The following is a 19,313-nucleotide window of genomic DNA, read 5'->3' on the forward strand; positions in this document are numbered from 1 at the left end:
ACAGAGTTTTTTTCAAATTTAACATGTTTTAGTCGTCTGAACTCTTTCTGGTTTATTTGTTGTTGGTTTGAGTATTTTTAAGAGATGATGGCAATGTCAGTTCCCAAACAAAGACATAAATTTATAACACAAGGCTGGAAAGATCTTTTGGTAAGATCATTTACGCAGGATTACGGTCCTAGCACAATGGAATGTTCTGGGATACCCTGAATTTCTAGATCATTATTCAAATTTGGTTAGAATGTTAGATTTTAGAATAAGTTAGAATAGATATAGAAGTAATCTTTTTGTATCGACCGTATGCTAATAACAAGCTATTCGCTATTAGGATTTTTAGTGTTAGGCTTTCAATAATAGATGCTTGTCTTGAAATATTTTCCTTTATTTTGAGCCTCACGGTTTTTTTTCTATTGTTTAAAGGAGTCCTTGTCACGTATTGTTTAATTGCGTATAAACCTCTGAATAAAAAAAGGTGAATAATTTTTGTTGCATTTTAAATTACTTTATGATTACGATTGTCCAGCCCTAAGGTAAACAAAAATGTCTTCAAAGACAAAGAAATGTTTGAGGCACTGTATTTCAATCTCTTTACTGTTGTACCTTCTCTCAGGTTGAATTAAGTTTCCCATAAACCTTCAACATATAAAATAACGCATAAGCATCCCGAAGGTGTTTTTTGGATTATCGTGTCACCTTTAAAAGTTCATCCACTTAACACAACCGACACCAAGCACCATCGCCGCTGTGTTCCCTCCCCGGATGAAGGTACTAAACCCTCACATCCCGTCCGATAAATTACACATTCTAGTGGCATGCTAAAACTGTCCTCCTTTTGATTGGTGCCCCTGGCGTGTGTTAACCCCACCCCAACCAAAAAGGGGTGATAATACAATGCACCGGAGTCGTACATTGAATATAAAATTGCCACCCAGGTACGGGAAAAAAAGAGAGAGGACCGGGCCTGTCCTTCTTTCCAGGTGGTAATCATTCATACCGGTTGACGGTATTTCAATTATGCTAGCAGCACGAGCATGTGGATGGGGAATGCGAATGGGAGACTGAGACACTTGAACTACACTCACGCCCAAGACAGGGTTCGGGCAATGTTATCTTAATGTTCAGTCTCGCATCGTTCGTTCGGCTGTGGCGGTTCGCTTTTATCGGAATCTGAACCCGGGAGCGGTGTCGTTGGCATTTAGTGTGCTTGTCCTGGTGGATGTGTGTGTGTATGGGTGTGTATGTGTGAAGTCTTTAATTTTATTCCGTTAAGCTCTTAGTAGTGGACGGTTCGTTTCGGGTGGATAACAGGACACACTTACCGGCTACGATAGGTGAAAGGCATTTCCACGAAGCATTAGAGCAGGAATGATTGGAGCAGTTTTGAGGCGATGGTAGAGGTGTGTGCGTGTGTCAGGGGGAAAAAAGCATCCATGTTGACCATCCATGCCGGAGTTTGAGAGGCAGTGTGTGTGAAGGGGATTTTTTTTCGGGTTTAAATTTTCACACCGGCCAAAGAAACGTGTTAGCCACGGGAGAGATGGTTTTTAGGGATAACGGGGATAAACACACACACATATTCACACACACACACACACAGATAGGCGCATACATAGACGGCGAGCGGGTTAGTTAGAACGGGTACGGGAAGAGAATAGAACATGAAACTAATTATTACACACGTTCCGGGCTGGCGGACGACGACAGACAGGCAGAACGCTCGTTAGAGGGGCTGTTAAAGGCGTCGTTTAACAGCTAGCACGTTAGGTGGCGCATCTAGGACGAGGATACATTTTTCTTTCCCTTGTTGCTTCAGCACCATATTGCATTTGTGAAGAACAATTCAACAGGGAAAAGCATAATTTAATCAATCCAAAGGTGTGCCTGCAAACTGAAGCACAATGGTTTGCTTTTGTTCGAAAGAAAAATCTGCTCATTGCATACATTTAGGAGCAACGGGTTTTAGTACAAAATTTAGCTTCTCTTCAATGTATCCTCGCCGTCGCTTTGACCTTTCTAATAGCAGAAGTATAGTGATGTGCAGAATGCTCTTCTATCTAGCTAGATTATGAGTAGTTGTAGTGGTAGTAGTGGTAGTAGTATGTGCACATGGAATTGATAACGACTGCAGGGGGGACAGAGAGAGAGAGAGAGAGAGAGAGAGAGAGAGAAAAGATACAGACGGGAAACGTTTGGGGTGGAAAGAAAATGGAAATAGAACAGAAAAGGAAAAGCATGGAGCTGGATGATTCGGTATCGCGTTCTTTGTACGCTTCCTCGTAAGTCGATTTGCGACCAGCTCAGAACGACTACTCATTTACAGCAATGCAATTAGCTAACTATCCGTCAACCAACCGCCGGCACCAAGTGGAGCACATTTTAGTACACAGCACGGGTACGAGCAACAAGGTTTGAGCGGTGCTCCGAAAAAGTGGTTCCCGTCGACGAGTTGACTGATGGTGACAAAAAAGAAAAAATAAGAGAGAGAAGGAAGGATATGGGGAGAGAGTGGGGAAGTTGGGGTAGCTGTTTTGTTCCGCAAATATTTCAGGGTAGGTAAGATGGCTTCCGTAAAGCTTGCTTAAAAATGGGCGAAAAAGCACAACTTAGAAGCACGTTTGGTTTTTGAATTTGTTCTGGTGAAGGTAAAACACAAGCGTATATTTACATTTGTTGGGAGGTTTTAAGATACTTGTTTTCTGTTTGGTTTTGTATAATTGGTTATTTTTGTTGAGTGTTTTTCTAATGTAGTGTTTAAAAAACATTATGGAGCACCAGGCGTCTCCATTGTGTGTTTGGAGAGTCCTTGAAAATGTAATAGTTTACTACATTTTATTCTATACACTTTTCAAATAGACCAAAATGGAATAAAATGCTTTTCTTTTGCCAAATCTTATTGCTCAAAAATAATTTGAGACTGACGTTTCGATTTGGCACAGTTAGTTTAAATCCACTTCCAGGTTTATTTCTGATTTTCTTTTGCTCAATCGAACCACCTCCACCTCCCTACAGTTACTTTTAGATTTTATTGTGCTTTAGGAATTTAATTTAAACCAGCAACAAAATCCCTTCTTTCCCACGGTTCATGGGATATGATTAATGTGCCCGGGTGTAGCTCCCTAACCTTGTCACCGTTTGCAAAGCTTGCACTCCATCTAGAGCAGCACCCTAGGGTTGGTCGCCTCGCCCGGCAATATTTCCGGTGAATGGTAATCATCAAAGTTTTGGGCAATGTCGTTAGCTGTAGAGTTTGCAGACAGGAATTTACACGGCCAGCCGTGCCTTGGCGAGAGAAAGAGAGAGCCTACCCGAAAACAAACACGGCCAGGCACAATAAAGATGATGAACGATTGTTTGTCGGTTGAAAATGGTTTCACCGACTGGTTGAGATTGTGAATAGAGAGAGAAAAAAAGGGAAACAAAATGGCAAGATAGATCGGATTTGACTGTATCGTAATTTCATCACTTGAACCAACCGTACCGTCCTCTCCCATGAGGGACACCGTCCAAAGTTGACAATAGAACCAGAAACAATGGGCACCGAAAATTCCATAATCAACTTCCGTACCGATCATATTTTCTCGCTAAAGGCTCGTTCAATGTTTGGCGTGGTTTGGCATCCATCCAAGCTTTGCGAGCGTGGAACATAAACAAGGATGGCACCATTTGCAAGGGGGAACAGAACAAGCACTTCCGGCAGGGGGATGTGGGCACCATTTGTCCGCCTGGCCGATAATTTTACCCGTGTTGATTGGAAAGGTACGTCGAGCAGCCCGTCGACAGCAGTATCATCGACAAGCAGCAAACCACGACGAGCTGGCGACTGGCAAATAAACTCGGTCCAGGCCCAGCATTGGTTTAGATTATGAAGGCCACGAGTGGTGTGTCGGAAAGGGCGGCCGGCGAACAGTCGTACGCCGTGGCTTGATTGAAGCTGTGAGCTGTTGCATGTTGCCGTGTGTTCTGTCGAGAGCTTTGCGGAATTTAAGGTCCGTCCGGGTGAAATGTACCGTGAGAATGCGAGAGAGCTTGATTTGAGTGTACGACGATCGACCCAAGCGTGTGTGTGTCTGTACACGCCGGCCTTGCATTGGAAATGCTGAAGATAATTGCAGTGATCTGCGCTGCTGTACGGATGCAAATTTTATCCTTGTTCTGGTTCTGGTTCGAGTTAGGCATGGCGCACGCTGCAGCACACGAGCGATGATGTTGTACAGCTGTTACAACAAAACCCAACAGTATCGAATTGTAGCTGGGCACTACTACGGGGATGTACATGTTGGGAATTCTTATCGGGGAATGCCTGCACTGAATATTCGAGAATAAATCGAACAAATATATAGATTGCGGGGAATTTTAATCAACCAATATAAATGGATAAGGATGCGTTCTTATTGGATTCCTTAAGAAAAATCAGCATCAAGTACCAGGCGTCTCCATCGGGATAAGGACGTCTGGAAAATATTTTAAATTATTCTATTTCAATTTAAACATTTGTGTACAAAGTTTAAATTCGATTTCGTTAAAAATTGTTTTGAAATATTTAAGGCTTAATAAAAAAAATATTTCAAGTGCCTTCACACAAAGTAGCTTAGTAAGCAATTATTCGTGTAAGAGATCCGGATGCAATTTTGTGTGCTGATTTCACTCCGATTACAATTGAAACACAAACATTGATGCATGATGCAAAGTTAATACCGTACTGCCGTTGCAACACACGGGGTTGGTTGAGAACAGCACTGACTAAGTAATCGATCGGTCGCAAACGGCACTAATGGCGAAATAATCCGTCCACGAGTCCAATCGCCACAGCTCAGCTGGATTCATTTTTAACTGTAAGCCACTACAAAAGGTTGGTTAGTGATTTGGTACTGTGGTGCTTTCTACAGTACCATTTGCGCTATGAATTTTTCATCAGCTGTATCGGCAACCGTTTTGCGGCAGCTGGCATCGTTCCGCAGCATAAACGGATTAGCATAAACAAAAAATCGGTTCAGTTAGTCACACAACATATCGACAAAAAAAAAGCACACAAACACACACAGACAAACAAACAGCACGATTGGTTAGTCCCGATGCCCCGTGGATCCACAGTCCCAGGTTTTGGGGCGATTCGCGTGTTCCGATACGCGGTTTGTCGATTCGCGCATTCGCAAAAACCACCCTGTTCAACTTACAAAGCTCGTTTCCATCAGGCCAGCCTCGTTAAGCTTCGTCTCGACCGTGGGACGTCGGCGGGTTAGACCGGGCTCGGGCGCATCCGTCCCATCCGGTGCGTTGGAAAGTCCTTCCTCGCACAGCAGCACCGTGGCTTGGGCCGGTCGCTGACCGGCCGGGCCAGAAGCGGCTGCGGTTGTTGCGGCGGGTGTGGCTGGCTGTACATTGCGATGCGGTTGCGTAGGCGCAAGGCGACCGGCGGTTGCGGCGGTAGCAGCGGAGGCCGTGCCGGCAGCGGCTGTGCCGGGAGTTGTCTTCTCCGCGGCAATGGCGGTGTGAAACTCGCGGTCAATTGTTTCCTGCTCGGTTTAGACAATGTTTGGAGTTTACCAGTGAGGAAGGTTGAGTTAAAACTTCAGTATCGACTTCTGGTTACGCGGTTTTTACGGTTAGTTTGAGGCGAACGTCGTTAGTGTTGTACACGAGCTGGGTACAGAGCGGAGCGAGCTTGGTTAAAAGATGCCGTGGGGGTTGTTGTTGTGAGGTTTTAGCTGGATGTTTCATGGAACTCAGAGTTCGATACAACGGACAAATGAGTCGTTGTGTAAACGAGCCGATCGAAAGCTCACATGTAAAATGTTTCAAAATTTAGACCCCTGTGTGTTATTCCCATCGGTTTATGATCGTGTTGAATAGTTTATGCTGAGTTTGGTATTAAAAAAATCTTTTAGAATGACATTTGTTTACGATGTTTAAAGAAACTCGAAAATGCTGTAACACAATTTGAATGTTTATGTATGGAATGTTTCGTGTGTACTTGTAAAATATGCTGTACGTAATGAGAAAATTAATGTTGTTTTTTGTAATCGTTTTTCTACAGCCATACGACAATGTTCTTCTAAACTCTACAAAAAAAGCTTTTACATTGTACTATTAAAGCTCCAACTATGCATACATCTATTCACAAGGTTTCAACCATTAATCATACAAAGTTTGATGTTAAGTATAAACCAACAAGGTTCCAGATCACCAAAAATCAGTCATAAGCATGCATTTGACGCTCAATTACACTTCTTAATTGATACAGTATTCTAATTAGTTTAAAAACGTTCCCGGGCAATTTTTTGTACAGGAGCATAAGAAAGTTGATTTAAGAATTAATTTTGCCTCCGATTTCTCGTTGGCTGAATGGAACATGACTCAGGAAAATATGTTACCGTACAATGCTTTCTTAGAATGTTGAGAGTTAGTCAAGTTAGTTTTTTCCAGTAGTTCGTTTCGGTTAAATTACTTATAAAATCTTAAACTTTATACCGTTGTAAGCACCATTTGTATTTTAAACTTACAGTAGAACTAGACACAACAAACTGTACAACCAGCAGTAAAGCTACCTACGCTACTAAGGCAGGCCGAACGGAACACTATCTATGCAGGGGGCCATAACGAACGAAAACACGGACAAGCGTCAACCAAGAACACAAACAAACAACATGAGTCCAGCAAGAGATAGAGATAGAGCGAGAGAGAGAGAGTGAGCAAGAGACAGCGCAACGAAAAGGATGAATGTAAGTTAGAAAAGAAAAGCATAGAACAGAGGCGGCGATGGCAATAGGCGCGTGATCGTGACAATTACAGCGTACTCAACAACGACGCTCAGAGAACGTTAACCGAAACTAGTGTAACAGGAAAGGAAACCGATCTAAGTGAAACTATCGATTTTCTATACAGAAAGAAGCATGTTTTTTTTGGCTTATGTTTGTTGAGGATATTACCGAAAAGAGTCTCGAGGACTGGTTGGGCATCGAGAGATTGGAGCACGTGGCATGTTCGTAAATCGGAGCGAGCGTAATGTTTGAAGAAAAGTGGGTAGGGGTGTTGTGTTTTTTGAAGGCGTTTGTTTTATATTATTTTAATTTAAAAGAGATTGATCGTTTTATATTTAAAATTCGTTTGTTTAACCGATCAGTTAACGTTTAACATGCCATTTAGAGGAGGGTGTTTTAATTAATTTTTGTTTTATTTTACAGAAAACGAATTGCACGTTTCAATGGCGTTTAGTAATGTAGCGGACAGTGGAAGAGAATAAGAAGAAATAGAAAGAAGAAGAAGGAGAAGGAGAATAAGAAGAAAGTAATGAGAGAAGAGCAAGTACTTGCCAAATGAGTGGTATAATGAAGTTAAAAATTTAGAAGACGTAGAGCGATCGTACAATTTGCCCTCACTGACAGATTCGTTCCAATGGGATGAGATAATGGAGTTTGAAATAACACTTAGTAAAGCAATGGGTTGGAAAAGAAAATCAAGCGATGATACTGATCGAAAAAAGGAGCTTCCCAAACTCAAAGGGGAATTCTTTCCCTGCTCAAGGATTAGTTCCTTTTATATTTTACAAATCAGCATTATTAGGAGCTGAAAACTGTTACAAATTTTGGAGCTGAGCTCCCTTTAATGCGAACATAAGTAGAAGCGAAAACTAAGAAAGGGTTAGAGAAACGAATATCTGGGACGTTAGATAGCCTTCGGGGTAGCAATGCCCTGCATTCAGTAAGAACAGAACAGGTATATCCATCAAATCGAACACAGGCTGAAAGGCTGTACAGGGGATGATTGAAGGAGGAAAAACAAGGAACCTTAGGGAGGGACTTTAGCCATAGATGGATCGCTCTATCAGCAAATCAGCGGGCAGCAGTACAGCAAGACAGCGGGCGCTCAGCAGACAATCAGAGCAAGAGCCACCGAGTGTGGTTAAGGATGCGCTAGCCAGACACCGGCAGGCCACTACAGATACACTGGTACAGGTTCTATACGCGGTACTGTAAAAAGGCGTTAGGACAATAGCACTAGGCCTGCCCTTGCACTAGCTTATATCGTGGGATAGGGTGGGGGTAGAAAACCAGGAGTTCAAACAGGCAGGTATGGATGAATGAAACCGAAAGCCGAAACGAAAAATCGAACAACAACAGAATGAAGGAATTAAAGGTTGAGCCCTGCTTCTGGTCAGTAGAATGGTAGCGATGGGTTTTGGGGGGTGATCTTTGCGAGAGGGTTAACGGAGAAGGGGGTGGGAGTCAGTGGGGAAGTCGGCAATAGGGCGGGGTAGAGTGGGCGGGTTTTGTTGTAAGTAGTTTGAAGTGGTTGAATAAATAAGATAGCTTACCAGGGGACTAGCGAGAATTATTCCGATCCTGCTTAGGACAGCTGGAAGACGCTGGAAAATGACATTACACAAATTGGTTGATACGAAAAAGAAAACAATACACAGTACAACGGTACAGCGGCGCTATGCTCGTCGCTAGAATCGTCTAACGGGGAGAGAAAGGAAGTGATCGGGGGTTGGAAAAACGGGGAAATCAAAACACAACGAAACGCAAGATACAACTAGAACCAGACGAAACCAAAACAGAGTTTGAAACGAGATGGTTTAATTGTACGCTACTTGGGGGTTTCGGGCTGGATTTGTATGATGGTATGTAAAGCTAGCAGAACGTATCGAGGGGTAATATTTGATTTGTTTGAACTTGTTTATCATAATTAATAACAGTATTTCAGCTCGAATTTATCTCATGAGAATTGCTGCTAGCAGTAGGGAATGTTTTTAGAATGTTTTTAGAATGTTTTTGTTGTTGTGTGTATTATAAACAGTTAGCTACGCGGGTCGTTTGAAGCGTTCGACTGTGTACTTTGCTGTGTAGCGGTGAGGGAAAAAGTGGGAGGCCTTTTTGCAAGTTGCCTGTAACTGTGTACGATAGCTTAAACAATACGAAGGTTGAAAACAAAGCCACAATGAAGCGTAAGTGAAAAAAGTTTGGTGAAGAAAGAAAGCGAACAAGGTAAAGCGAAACAACCGAAAGTAAGCGGTAGGAAGTAAAAGCGCGGTGGCTGTTGTTAGTGAGAGGATACAGATAAAACGAACGAACGGAAAGTATAGGAAAACAAAAATAATCGAGTTTGAAGGAAGGCTTAAATGGAATGAGAAGAAACGGATAAATAAATTCAAACTTCGATGTTTTAATGATAAGATCGCTTGAAGGGCTTGTGAAGGCAAGGGAAAATGTTGTCCGATGATTTTTATTTAATTTAAAGGATGAATCATTTTAGCCAGCAATTTATTGGATTATTATTTTAAAAAATTATAGAAAGAAATCAGACTGATCAAATCAAATTAAAAAAGTCAGATCACAACACAGTGGGTGGATCGTTGATTGAATGGACGCCATGCTCGGCTATAAAAGACCAACAGCCGATTGGTATAGAACCGTATCGTAGCTGACCTACGACAAGTTCTACATATGTTCTAGTAGTTGTAGCACAGTTGCATAACTTTAAAATGAATAAAAAACGTTTCACTATAATACTTCAACAAATACCAAAATTTTTAATCGAGTTCAAAAATTTCTCACAACGTTTACTTTCCTCGAAGGATACTGGGCCAGAAGCAATGTTCTGTTGGTTGGAACTGCTTGTTAGATTTTTTTCCCATCCCATATGCAGCCATTTATGGTTTTTCAACCATATGTTTATATTTTAGAGAAAACTCAAAATTATTTTACGATTGACCAAATTTGACATGTTTTCTCAGAGCAGCTCCATAGCATCATCATAGGTTTGTTCTTGTCGTTAGTCATATATGACAGACTCTATGATAGTGGTTTAGGAACAACATATGGCACTCTTGTCGATGGTCAAAAACACAAACGACACCATAGAGATACTAGAAAATGATTATCGGGATACAAAGCCCAAGATGATCCCATGATGGTCGCTCTCAGTACGGTCTTCAATCGCCAAGATCCGATCGCAGCGATCATTTAAAAGCAGCTCACTTCTCTGAATGGTGGAAATCATTCTTGCGATAATTTTGCGTCAAATCAGGCGTGCTTTTTAATTATTAAGAGTTCATTTGAAGTGAAAGTCGAACGAATTTTGCTGATTGAGGTTCATGCTGAGGGATATTAGACATGTTTGTTTTTGCCCAAATTTTGTGCCTAAATATTTGCCCAAAGTGCTGTATCAAAAGCTTTCTAAAATCCTTAAAAGTGTTTCTGTCTATGTGTTAAAAATTAACTTTTTTCTACTTAACTTGACTAAACTTGTAAGTACAAAACAACAGTAATAAACCACCATCGCGTGAAGTATGCAAATTTGCAACGAGTATTCATACAAACTCCCCATCAATCATGGTGGCATGATTACAGTGATTTAAATCACTCTTTGTGCTGGCACAAAAAACAACCGATAAAACTCCGCGACACGCTCACAACAGGTGCAATATGCAAATATCTGCATGCGAAAACCGCATATCGTGCAGCATGCGCCTGGTTTCGAAAAATGCTTTACCCAACGAATCAATCAAAGGACGCCGCAAGCGATCCACAAAGAAGCAACGAAACGAAACAAGTCACATCGCACCACCAACCAACCTTCATTTCTGCCCACTCGTTTCGATTTAGCATATTTAACGATTTGTTTCGAATATTGTAAAAACACACCCTTCGGCGGAGATGAGTAAACTTTTCTCCCGAAACATTGCTACGACCGAAAAAAAGCGACCGAAAGGCACAATAAACCCAAGAAGCTGACCTAGCCGTGCTTGTTTTGATTGGCTTTTGTTTGCCGTGGGGTGTATTGGGGCGTCTCGGTGCCACTCGGTGCTGTCTTCGTACCCTCGAATGCCGATCGATCGTTTATTTTCACCTGTTCCATATTACACCACAACAGCAACAAAAGCTTCACAAGCTCGTGCTCTAAAGCTTTGATTATACCTGCTGGGAGCTCGTTGGCAGCAGCAACAAAATAAGGAGGGAAGGATATTGATAAGAATGACGCAGACGTTTGAGACCAAGCGGTGAGTTCTTTCCCGTTGTGGGAGAAGATGGCGGGGAAAAGAAGGTGAGTGGTGCACCCGGTCTGCCGTGTCCCATCTCGGAGGGTGAATGTTGTTTGGTGCAGATTTGTTGCACGAAACGGCTGCCCGCTTGCCAACCGGTGCCAATGTATGCGCCTTTGTGTGGCTTTGGTGCTTCAGTTTTGTGCTCGACCGTTTGTGCTCGCGGGTGGCCTTTGCAGTTGGAGCATGAATGATTTTCTTCTGCTCGCCTCGTCACGGCTGAAGTTTATTGGCTTTTACAAGGTGAGGGAGGCAGGGCACGAGGGCAAGAATGATGTTTAATAGTGCCAAAGGCTATACGGACGGAGAATGTTGATAGCTGTGCAACTAGAACCGAAACGATGCGCGACCGATGGGCAAAAAGCTTATGGCACCGTGCTGCTGTGAAGCTGACATCAATAAAACATAATAAATATCGACCCAGCCAGCACAGCGAAACCACAGTGACGGTGAACGTCTCCGGGATGGTAGTAGTAAGCGGACGGATAGCGTAATGGACGCGTTAGTGCACGGTTGGATTGGCAAGTTTGGTGAAAGATTGCAAACACGATTTGAGTGGAGCATTTGTACGACTGAGGTTTCTAGGAGATGAAAAAAGTTTTGTTTTTAAATTACATTTCTTGATCACTTGTTCATTCTAAGGGCTTTCTAGCTAAACAAAACCTCTTGGCCATTTGGCTGATAATGAATATTTCTGGGTAAATCATTATTCAACCGCTTTTCGTAGAGCAACTACCAATGCCTTAAAATCATTGAGATGACTATAGCATGGTTCCAATGATTTTGTAAAGCTGTTTGAAGTATGTTCATGAGTATCCTAATGAATTCTCTTAAAATACGTCCTTAATGAATACAAAAACAAATGAAGCCATCTTGCTTATATGGCCTGCATTACTATACTATTCTAGCATGACAAGAAAGCAATCGTTACAACAACAAAAATCGCAGAAAAATGAGAACCAGAGAACATTCTTCAATCTCGATACGTGCTACGCCAGATAAATAGAAAAAAGTTAATGCCAGTGTTGAGATGGACGGATGGGTGAATCATTAGAATCAAATTCAGTTTAATTAAGAACTGTATTGGCCTTAAGTTCCTGCTAAGAGTCCTGAAGTTTATATGCTCGAGCTTATGTAAAAAGAAGGCACGGAGCCATTTTTTGCCTATGTTGGAGCGATTCCAGTCCAAATAATTAGCACACTAACTGGGTTAGAATGGCGCCATGAGACCAAGCAAAAAAAAAATTAATAAAATTTGCTTATTGTTTGAACGAAAAAAATATTTGTTCTAATATTGGACAAGTTTAAGTAACGTTAATATTTATTCTAGCAATATGAGAATTAAGGTTGTTACTAAACAAATAATTGACAGCTTGGAAAATCTAAATATTTCTATGAAAAGGCCAAAAGTGGTTTCCAAGCTTTATAGTCAAGCTATTTCCTTTTTTTTAATTCTTGATTGGCTGAAAAATTTTATCACAAAATGTTTCAAAACTTATGCTTGAGAACGAACACCGATATGGGCTCATCGGAAGCTAATACAATAAACAGGCATTTATTAGCTTCGTATTTGTATCATACGTGAGGAACGATCATCATACGAGACCAAGAGCGGCTTTTTATTGATGTTGCGGGACAAGCTTTGCCGTACAACTGTTACTTATATTCATCATGTTGGATGTTTTTCAAGCATAAAAATAGATATAAAACATCCCAGAGCTGCTTTTAACATCAATCTAGAAAAAATATGAAATCAACGGAAAAAGTCCTCAAAAACAATAATTTAACAAGACGGAAGGGCAGGCAAGATTTTTCTCCATTACGCTCCATCTTTTACCAAGTCCAAGTCAATCCAAAATCGATTTTGACCGAGAAAGACAAACTCGGATCGGAAATGTGGTCGGTGAACCACACGGAATCATTCGCTTTCCGCTCACTGTTCTATGCCAACATCCAACATGAACTGCACATCTCATGAAGCCGCATCGATCTGTCGTGTGACCGATACGATTGAATGGTTAGTCGAAAAGCGGAAATCCCATCATCGGCTGCAGTAAAGATGGTGGGTGGGTGGTGGGCTTGCCTTTGAGGTCATTCTCCCCGAATCTCCGGTGCAGCGATGGCAGAAGAAAATAGGAGTGCGCCTCTCTCTCGCTCGCTCAGCCTGAATGCTGCCACTTTTTCTCAGCCTGATACGTGCTGACATGTGTCAGCAGCGGAACATCTGAAGGTATGCTACGATGCACCGGTTGTATGGCGTTTGAAGGGTTGGAAGATTAAATGCACGAGAAAGCATTTCACCGGGACTGGGACAGTTTCTCGTTAGGCTGTCGATGACATTTCACCGTTTGCAGAAAGTTGACATGAGACCTTTCGTTACGGTAGAATTTTTCAAAGAAAATAGCTACTTAAAATTACACTTTAGAAGGACGATTTTACTAGAAATGAAGCTGGCGTGTTGAGAAACAGTTTTGCGTTTGCGTTTAATGAGTAGCTTAGCGCGGTTGCTGGCATGTTGCATCCAAAATTCATATCACGTTTCGTGTAAATTGACAATGTAATACAGATGAGCATGGAAGCATGTTCGTGGCCATTCACCATAAGGATAATTAGTCGTTTGTGTACGTGAAATATGATTACTTGCAGTCAGGCACACTTAATCCGGTCCCTGCATTGCAACCCTTCACACATGACGCATGATTAATATCCACAGCAAAAAAAAGCTTCTCAAAATGCGATTTTAATCTTTATGCTTTACAACGCAAACTACCGACAACCGGATCGTAGTTACAATTAATTTCCACAAATTTACGTATCATCCCAAATCCAACGCGAGGTTTGTCACTGTGCAGCAATAATTAACTATGCCGTGCCGCTAAGCTTCAACGATCAGCAATCAATTTTTGATTGACCCATGAGGGCGAAGTGTTGATGGGCGGGTAGGTGGGTGCAATACGACGCATGTAAACTAGGTCGGCTTAAAAGGCGAATGATGCAGGCGAATGGCACCTGGAATCGAAATGCCTGGCGTGTGTTTGTGGCCATGTAAACCGGTCGGCCACCGATATGCGATGGATTAATTATTGAAATGGATTTCATTTTTGTAATCATGCGGAAGGAATTGCCGTGAGCGATGGAAAGCTTTCCGTTCCTCCATCGGGCTACCGATTGCGTCTCTGTTTGCCCCACCGAAAGGTTCAGTGAACTGTGAACTGGATCGATACGGTGCTTTTGCTCGGTGAGTGTTTGTGGTATGGTATGGATTTTAATATTCATAACACGTTTAGCCGATGGATCGATGATTGTTGCGAACGATTGAATTGATGCATCGGTTTTTGTATTGAGATTTATGAAGGAAATAATTTGAAAGATCATTTGGCGCAATTGGACAATGTTTTGCAACAATTCGCTAGAGAACACAAACACACGACACGATAATGGTAGGGTGATTGCACTAAAACAGAATAGAAAAGAAAAGGAAAAAAAACCAACGAGCCACAACAAATCCACTCACAACAACAAACAAGCATCACAACGAGAAGGTGCAGGGAAAAAAGATTTTCAGAATGGAAAGCGAAGATAGGATTGAAGAAAGCAGAAAACCTGTTACCGGTTGAACGAAACAGGATAGAATTAGAAAGGGAAAATAACAGCCGAAAGAAGAGAAAAGAGTGTGCAACGAGTAAAGCGTATAGAGAAGAAAAGGTGAAGATAGGAACAAACATGGAACAGAAGTTTGTGTTCGAAATGCGCTCGAAATGGGTTGTTTTTGTAATTAAATAAACTTGTTTAAAGTAATAAGTAGAGATGATTTTGTTAATAATGGAGAATATCAATTACATGTACGAAGAATGGGAACAATTTCATTGTTGAGTTGCATGGATTAGGGCTTAAAGTCTAAATTTTGTTCGGGTTCAAATCGCTGAAACAGGTTTGAAATAGGTTTGCCAAAGTGAATATGTGGTAGTTGGTTAGTTTGCCTTTCACAAAGTGAATCTGCGAAATTGTTTAACTTCAATTTGGTCGTAAAAAAGGGAAAAGAAAACATGTAAGTGATAGTAAATGCCAATAAAAGTATAAAATTTTACGAAACAAAAGTAGAAAAAAAGTAAAATGAAAACAAAATAAAGGGAAGATAGAGCAAAAGTGGGAAACATAACAGAGCAAAAAAAAAAATCAAGTCAATAAAACAAAACAAAATCTAAACACAAGACTAAGCTAAGAAACAAACGGTTTCAACAAACGTAAGTGCATTTCGACTAATCGCATGTTAGGGACAACTCAAAACGACACAAAAGCAAACAGGGGGGAAAAATACTACCAAACAAAGTTTCTGTCTGTGTGTGTGTTTGAGTGTGTGCAATGCGGTGAACTTCAGTGAAGGGACAGTATCGCTAGTAGTTGGTCCGCTCGCCACCAGGAAGGCTTGACGGTGACGGTGAAGAAAAGCTATCGAGTGGTGTGCGGATGTGCGGAATAGACCACAAGGAGCCGTAAGTGTAGGGGGTGTTTTGTGGGGTAAAAGGAAGGATGTGTTTTCTAATTCAATGGAAAAACAAAACAAAATGGTACACAAAACATAACGCGAGTCGTTTTCGCTCCATTCTATAAGCACTTCGGTGATGTTGATCTTGGGGTACTGGGCGTTGAGCCTGTTTTAGCTTCTTTTCGGGATAAGTGACTGGGTGTGAGTGTATGAGCTAAAGTTTGATTTTTTCTGGGGTTGAAGTTTTTCTTTTTTACTGGTGAAGATATTGGGCCAAAGAACGGGCACGAATAGGGTGGAAAGGAATAGAACGAGAATGTGTTTCCCATTCTCTTTTGTTTTGCGCTACGTTCGCGGACAGAGAGATAATCCGAATTGTTTTCATTTGCCTTTCGTTTTTGTTTGTTTGTTGGTATTTGGTTGGTAAGGAAAGTGGCACGGTTTTCTGTTTTTTTCTAACGCTTAAAACCATTACATTACCTGAGTAACTGGATTCTCTCCAGGTCTATATACAACGTTGTGCAACGGTCGCTTCCGGCCGACATAGTTGACGCAGACGAACTCCAGCAGCGAGGCGTAGATGAAGCACATGCACACGCCGTCCCACACGTTCATCGCCGTCAGGTTCGACACGACCGGCAGCGTACTGCGGAAACCGTTTGAGGTGGTGAAAAAATTCAACATGGTCGTTACACCTGCAATCGGGTTCGGGACGATGATGATGAAGCGATGGAGGCGCCAGGTCGTCCACGGTTGATTTGAATCCACGGCGCGGCACGGCGTTCGGCACACGCACACATGAAGAGGGAATGGAGAACGAGAAAACCGGAATGAGAAAATGCATTTAGGAAAGTAGAAAAAAAAACAACAGCAAAATGGAAACAACGGTCAGCGCGAGATGCATTTTTAATGAGCATGTCGCATTTTTAATGAATCCAGTCCAGGGTAGGTCTCCGTGCTTGTCAATGCTGAACTTTTCGTGGCTAGCGTCGTTGTTCGTACAAGGTCCCAATGTCAACGGGTGCTTAAAGGTGGAACTGTGTGTGTATGTGTTCCCGGGTGTCCGTGTTTGTACAAGTAATTTGTGCATAACGCATGAAGCTGACGCAGTGATCCAGCGATGGGGCGATTCTTTCGTGTTCGATGTATGTTAAAATCACACAGACACACACACACACACGCACATTAACACGTTCGAAACGGGGTTCGCATGTTTTTACCGTGCTTTAATGATTGAAAGGCAAGAGCAGCAACAACATCAATGCATGGCTAGCAAATGGTGATGACGAACGACGATGGTGCAATGAATGAAATGGGTGATAGAACATAGAAATTATGGCGCAAACAATTAATGCATCACTGCACGGAAATGGCATGAATCATTGCAAGCCGATGGCCAGAGACCGATGAGAGCGCTTAGCGTGCCCGACCGGGTGGAAACTGTTCCGGGAAATGATGCGGTCGATTAAGCACGGGGTGCGTGTTAATGCTGTTGTTGATTTTTCCCCTCGCAAAGGACTACTTTTTCAATGATGATTTATTGGTAGAAAGGGCAGATTTACTGCGTTTTAAATGAATGTTTTGTATATTTTTTAAAAGCAGTTGAAAGAGTTTTAATTTAAACTTGTAATTTGAAACATACAACAATATTTAAATTTTAATCATTTTGAAATACTTCTTACAACCTAGTATCATTTATGCACTGTTATTAAATTATGTTTTCTTTTGATATAGCATTTCATTTTAACATAATTTTAATTTACTAATTCTCTTTTGAGTAGCAATTATGTATGTACCACTCACAGTAACGTTAATTGATACGAATTCTATGAATAAGTGACATCTATCGGGAAGATCTAAATTGATTTGACCGCTTAACCACATCCAATTAAAGCAAACATTGGCAGCAGTTACATTGGCTGTTCTGCCATCATTCACCATTGGCCCATGGGCCGCCAACATCCATCCAGCTCAAGATCCTTGACATAGTTCAGCAATAGAACGTCAGCACGTAACGGATCCAAAAGCCAACGGCCGAGCCGATTCGGAAATGGCTCTGCCCATTACAACCCACACTCCACTCGGTGGTTTTGGTCAGTAAAATGAAGTCACTATGTACGAGTGTGTGAGTGATTTTTGCCGTTGTTCATGTGATGGGCAGTTGAACCATTGGCGAAGGTCATCGAACGGCAATGAACGACTTTACACAGTCGAGACGTTCGATGAAGGGTTATTTTATGTATGTTATGAGTATTTTTACATCGGTTTTATTGAAGAATGAAGATCAAGCTTATACGTTGAATTAGTATGTGCAGAGAACATCATATTATTAGGACCAGTTTTGATATGGTTTTTTGGTCAAGTTTTGGTTAACTTGATGGGTTATTACAAAGGTTATATTACTCAAGCATTTACATAGTTTTATGAAGGAATTGTTTGTAGACCTGTAATCTATTACAAAGACCTTTAATAGGATAATTGCAAAACGGGGATTTTCTCTTCCGTTTTTGATTAGCTGCTCAGTACGCTTTTCGAGGACAACATCGACACAAAAGGGATGAAATGATTTTCTTTCTTAATTTTTTTTTTTTTGCAACCACAGATAAGCCAATGATAGTAAACGTCTGTACGAGCGGTGTGTAGAAGCGAGAGGTTAAGGATTACAAAACAAAAAACGAACAATGAAACACATCACACAAACGACACACAAAACACAGACGGGGGTGTAAGGGTGCGCTTGAAGACACAGAGCAGGTTCATTATGGGACAACGCAACAGTACTGCTGATGCACATTTCACACAATCGGCTCTTGACTCAAGAGCTTGAAGCACATGAAGAGCCTTTTTGAAGAAGGGGGTGAGTGTGTTAGAAAGAGAGAGAGAGAAGGTTGTCATAGGAGAGGAGAGTGGTTTCTTGCTGGTGGTGGTGGTGGTATTGCTGTGGGGTTTGATGTTCGCTTACCTATCATGACCCTTGCCGGGACCGCATTCCATTCGAGCCAGAACGTGATAAACGATGAGGTCACCAGTATGATGCCCGGTATAAAGACGGTCGTGAAATAGAAGGCTCGATCCCGCGTAAACATAAGATCTACCTTCAGGCAACTGTAATTACCTAGTGTTGTTGTTGGCGTTGGTTGGCACGGGTTGTTGAGCACGGGCATCATGGCAAGAGGGTTAAGTATTTTCGTTCCAGAAATGGTTCCAGAAAGGAGGAGGATGTTTTGTTTGTTTTTTTTTGAAGAATTCAACAATGGGAGCAGTATGTGGGGTTGGGGGCATTGTATATTCAGGGTTTGTCATTGAAGGGGGGATTTTGTTTAAGTGTTAGCATCGAAACAGTAACACAGTTTTGGAAAGTATTATCAGCAAGAGTAAGTGAGAGGAAAAAAATATACAAAGAAATAGTGGAATAGAAGAAGAGAAGAGAGAGAGAGAGAAAGAGAGAAAGAGAAGAGAATGGGGATGAAAACGAAAGTGTTAAGCAATGCATTTGGTTCGAATTAGTTTGTAAAAGTTGGTTTTAAATTGTATTAAGAAATTTTATCCCATTAATCCAATCAAATCAAGTGGCCAATATTTTATAAAAAATATAATAAAAATTGATTTTTTTTAACAAAAAAAAAAAAATTGTATAACAAGAGTACAACTGAAACGCACATAATGGAACATGAAATTATAAACCATAACAGTCTTAATTAACATCCTTACCAGCTAATAACGAGAGGACAGTAGCAGGGGAATAAAAACAACCCACGGATAAAAAAACACAAACGGGGAAGATAT

The 19,313-nt window shown here is 41.5% G+C and overlaps 1 protein-coding gene across 40 annotated transcripts in view; it reads right to left on the minus strand.

Moving 5' to 3' along the window:
• The window catches only part of LOC118512827 (glutamate-gated chloride channel), a 108,743-nt gene that overhangs the window by 10,200 nt on the left and 79,230 nt on the right, over window positions 1-19,313 (minus strand). For 19 of the 40 annotated variants that reach the window (XM_036057823.1, XM_036057820.1, XM_036057816.1 and 16 more), the window contains 3 exons: window positions 16,008-16,222; window positions 8,312-8,362; window positions 5,175-5,513 (listed from right to left, as the gene is read on the minus strand). In XM_036057823.1, the coding sequence (XP_035913716.1) occupies window positions 5,175-5,513; window positions 8,312-8,362; window positions 16,008-16,222 (605 nt within the window). Of the gene's footprint in view, window positions 1-1,319; window positions 1,323-5,174; window positions 5,514-6,926; window positions 6,945-8,311; window positions 8,363-16,007; window positions 16,223-18,489; window positions 18,643-19,313 lie in introns of all 40 variants that reach the window. The other 21 variants (XM_036057858.1, XM_036057856.1, XM_036057855.1 and 18 more) reach the window with 9 other exon arrangements.

This window comes from Anopheles stephensi, chromosome 3 (genome assembly GCF_013141755.1).
Source record: "Anopheles stephensi strain Indian chromosome 3, UCI_ANSTEP_V1.0, whole genome shotgun sequence".
NCBI lineage: Eukaryota > Metazoa > Arthropoda > Insecta > Diptera > Culicidae > Anopheles > Anopheles stephensi.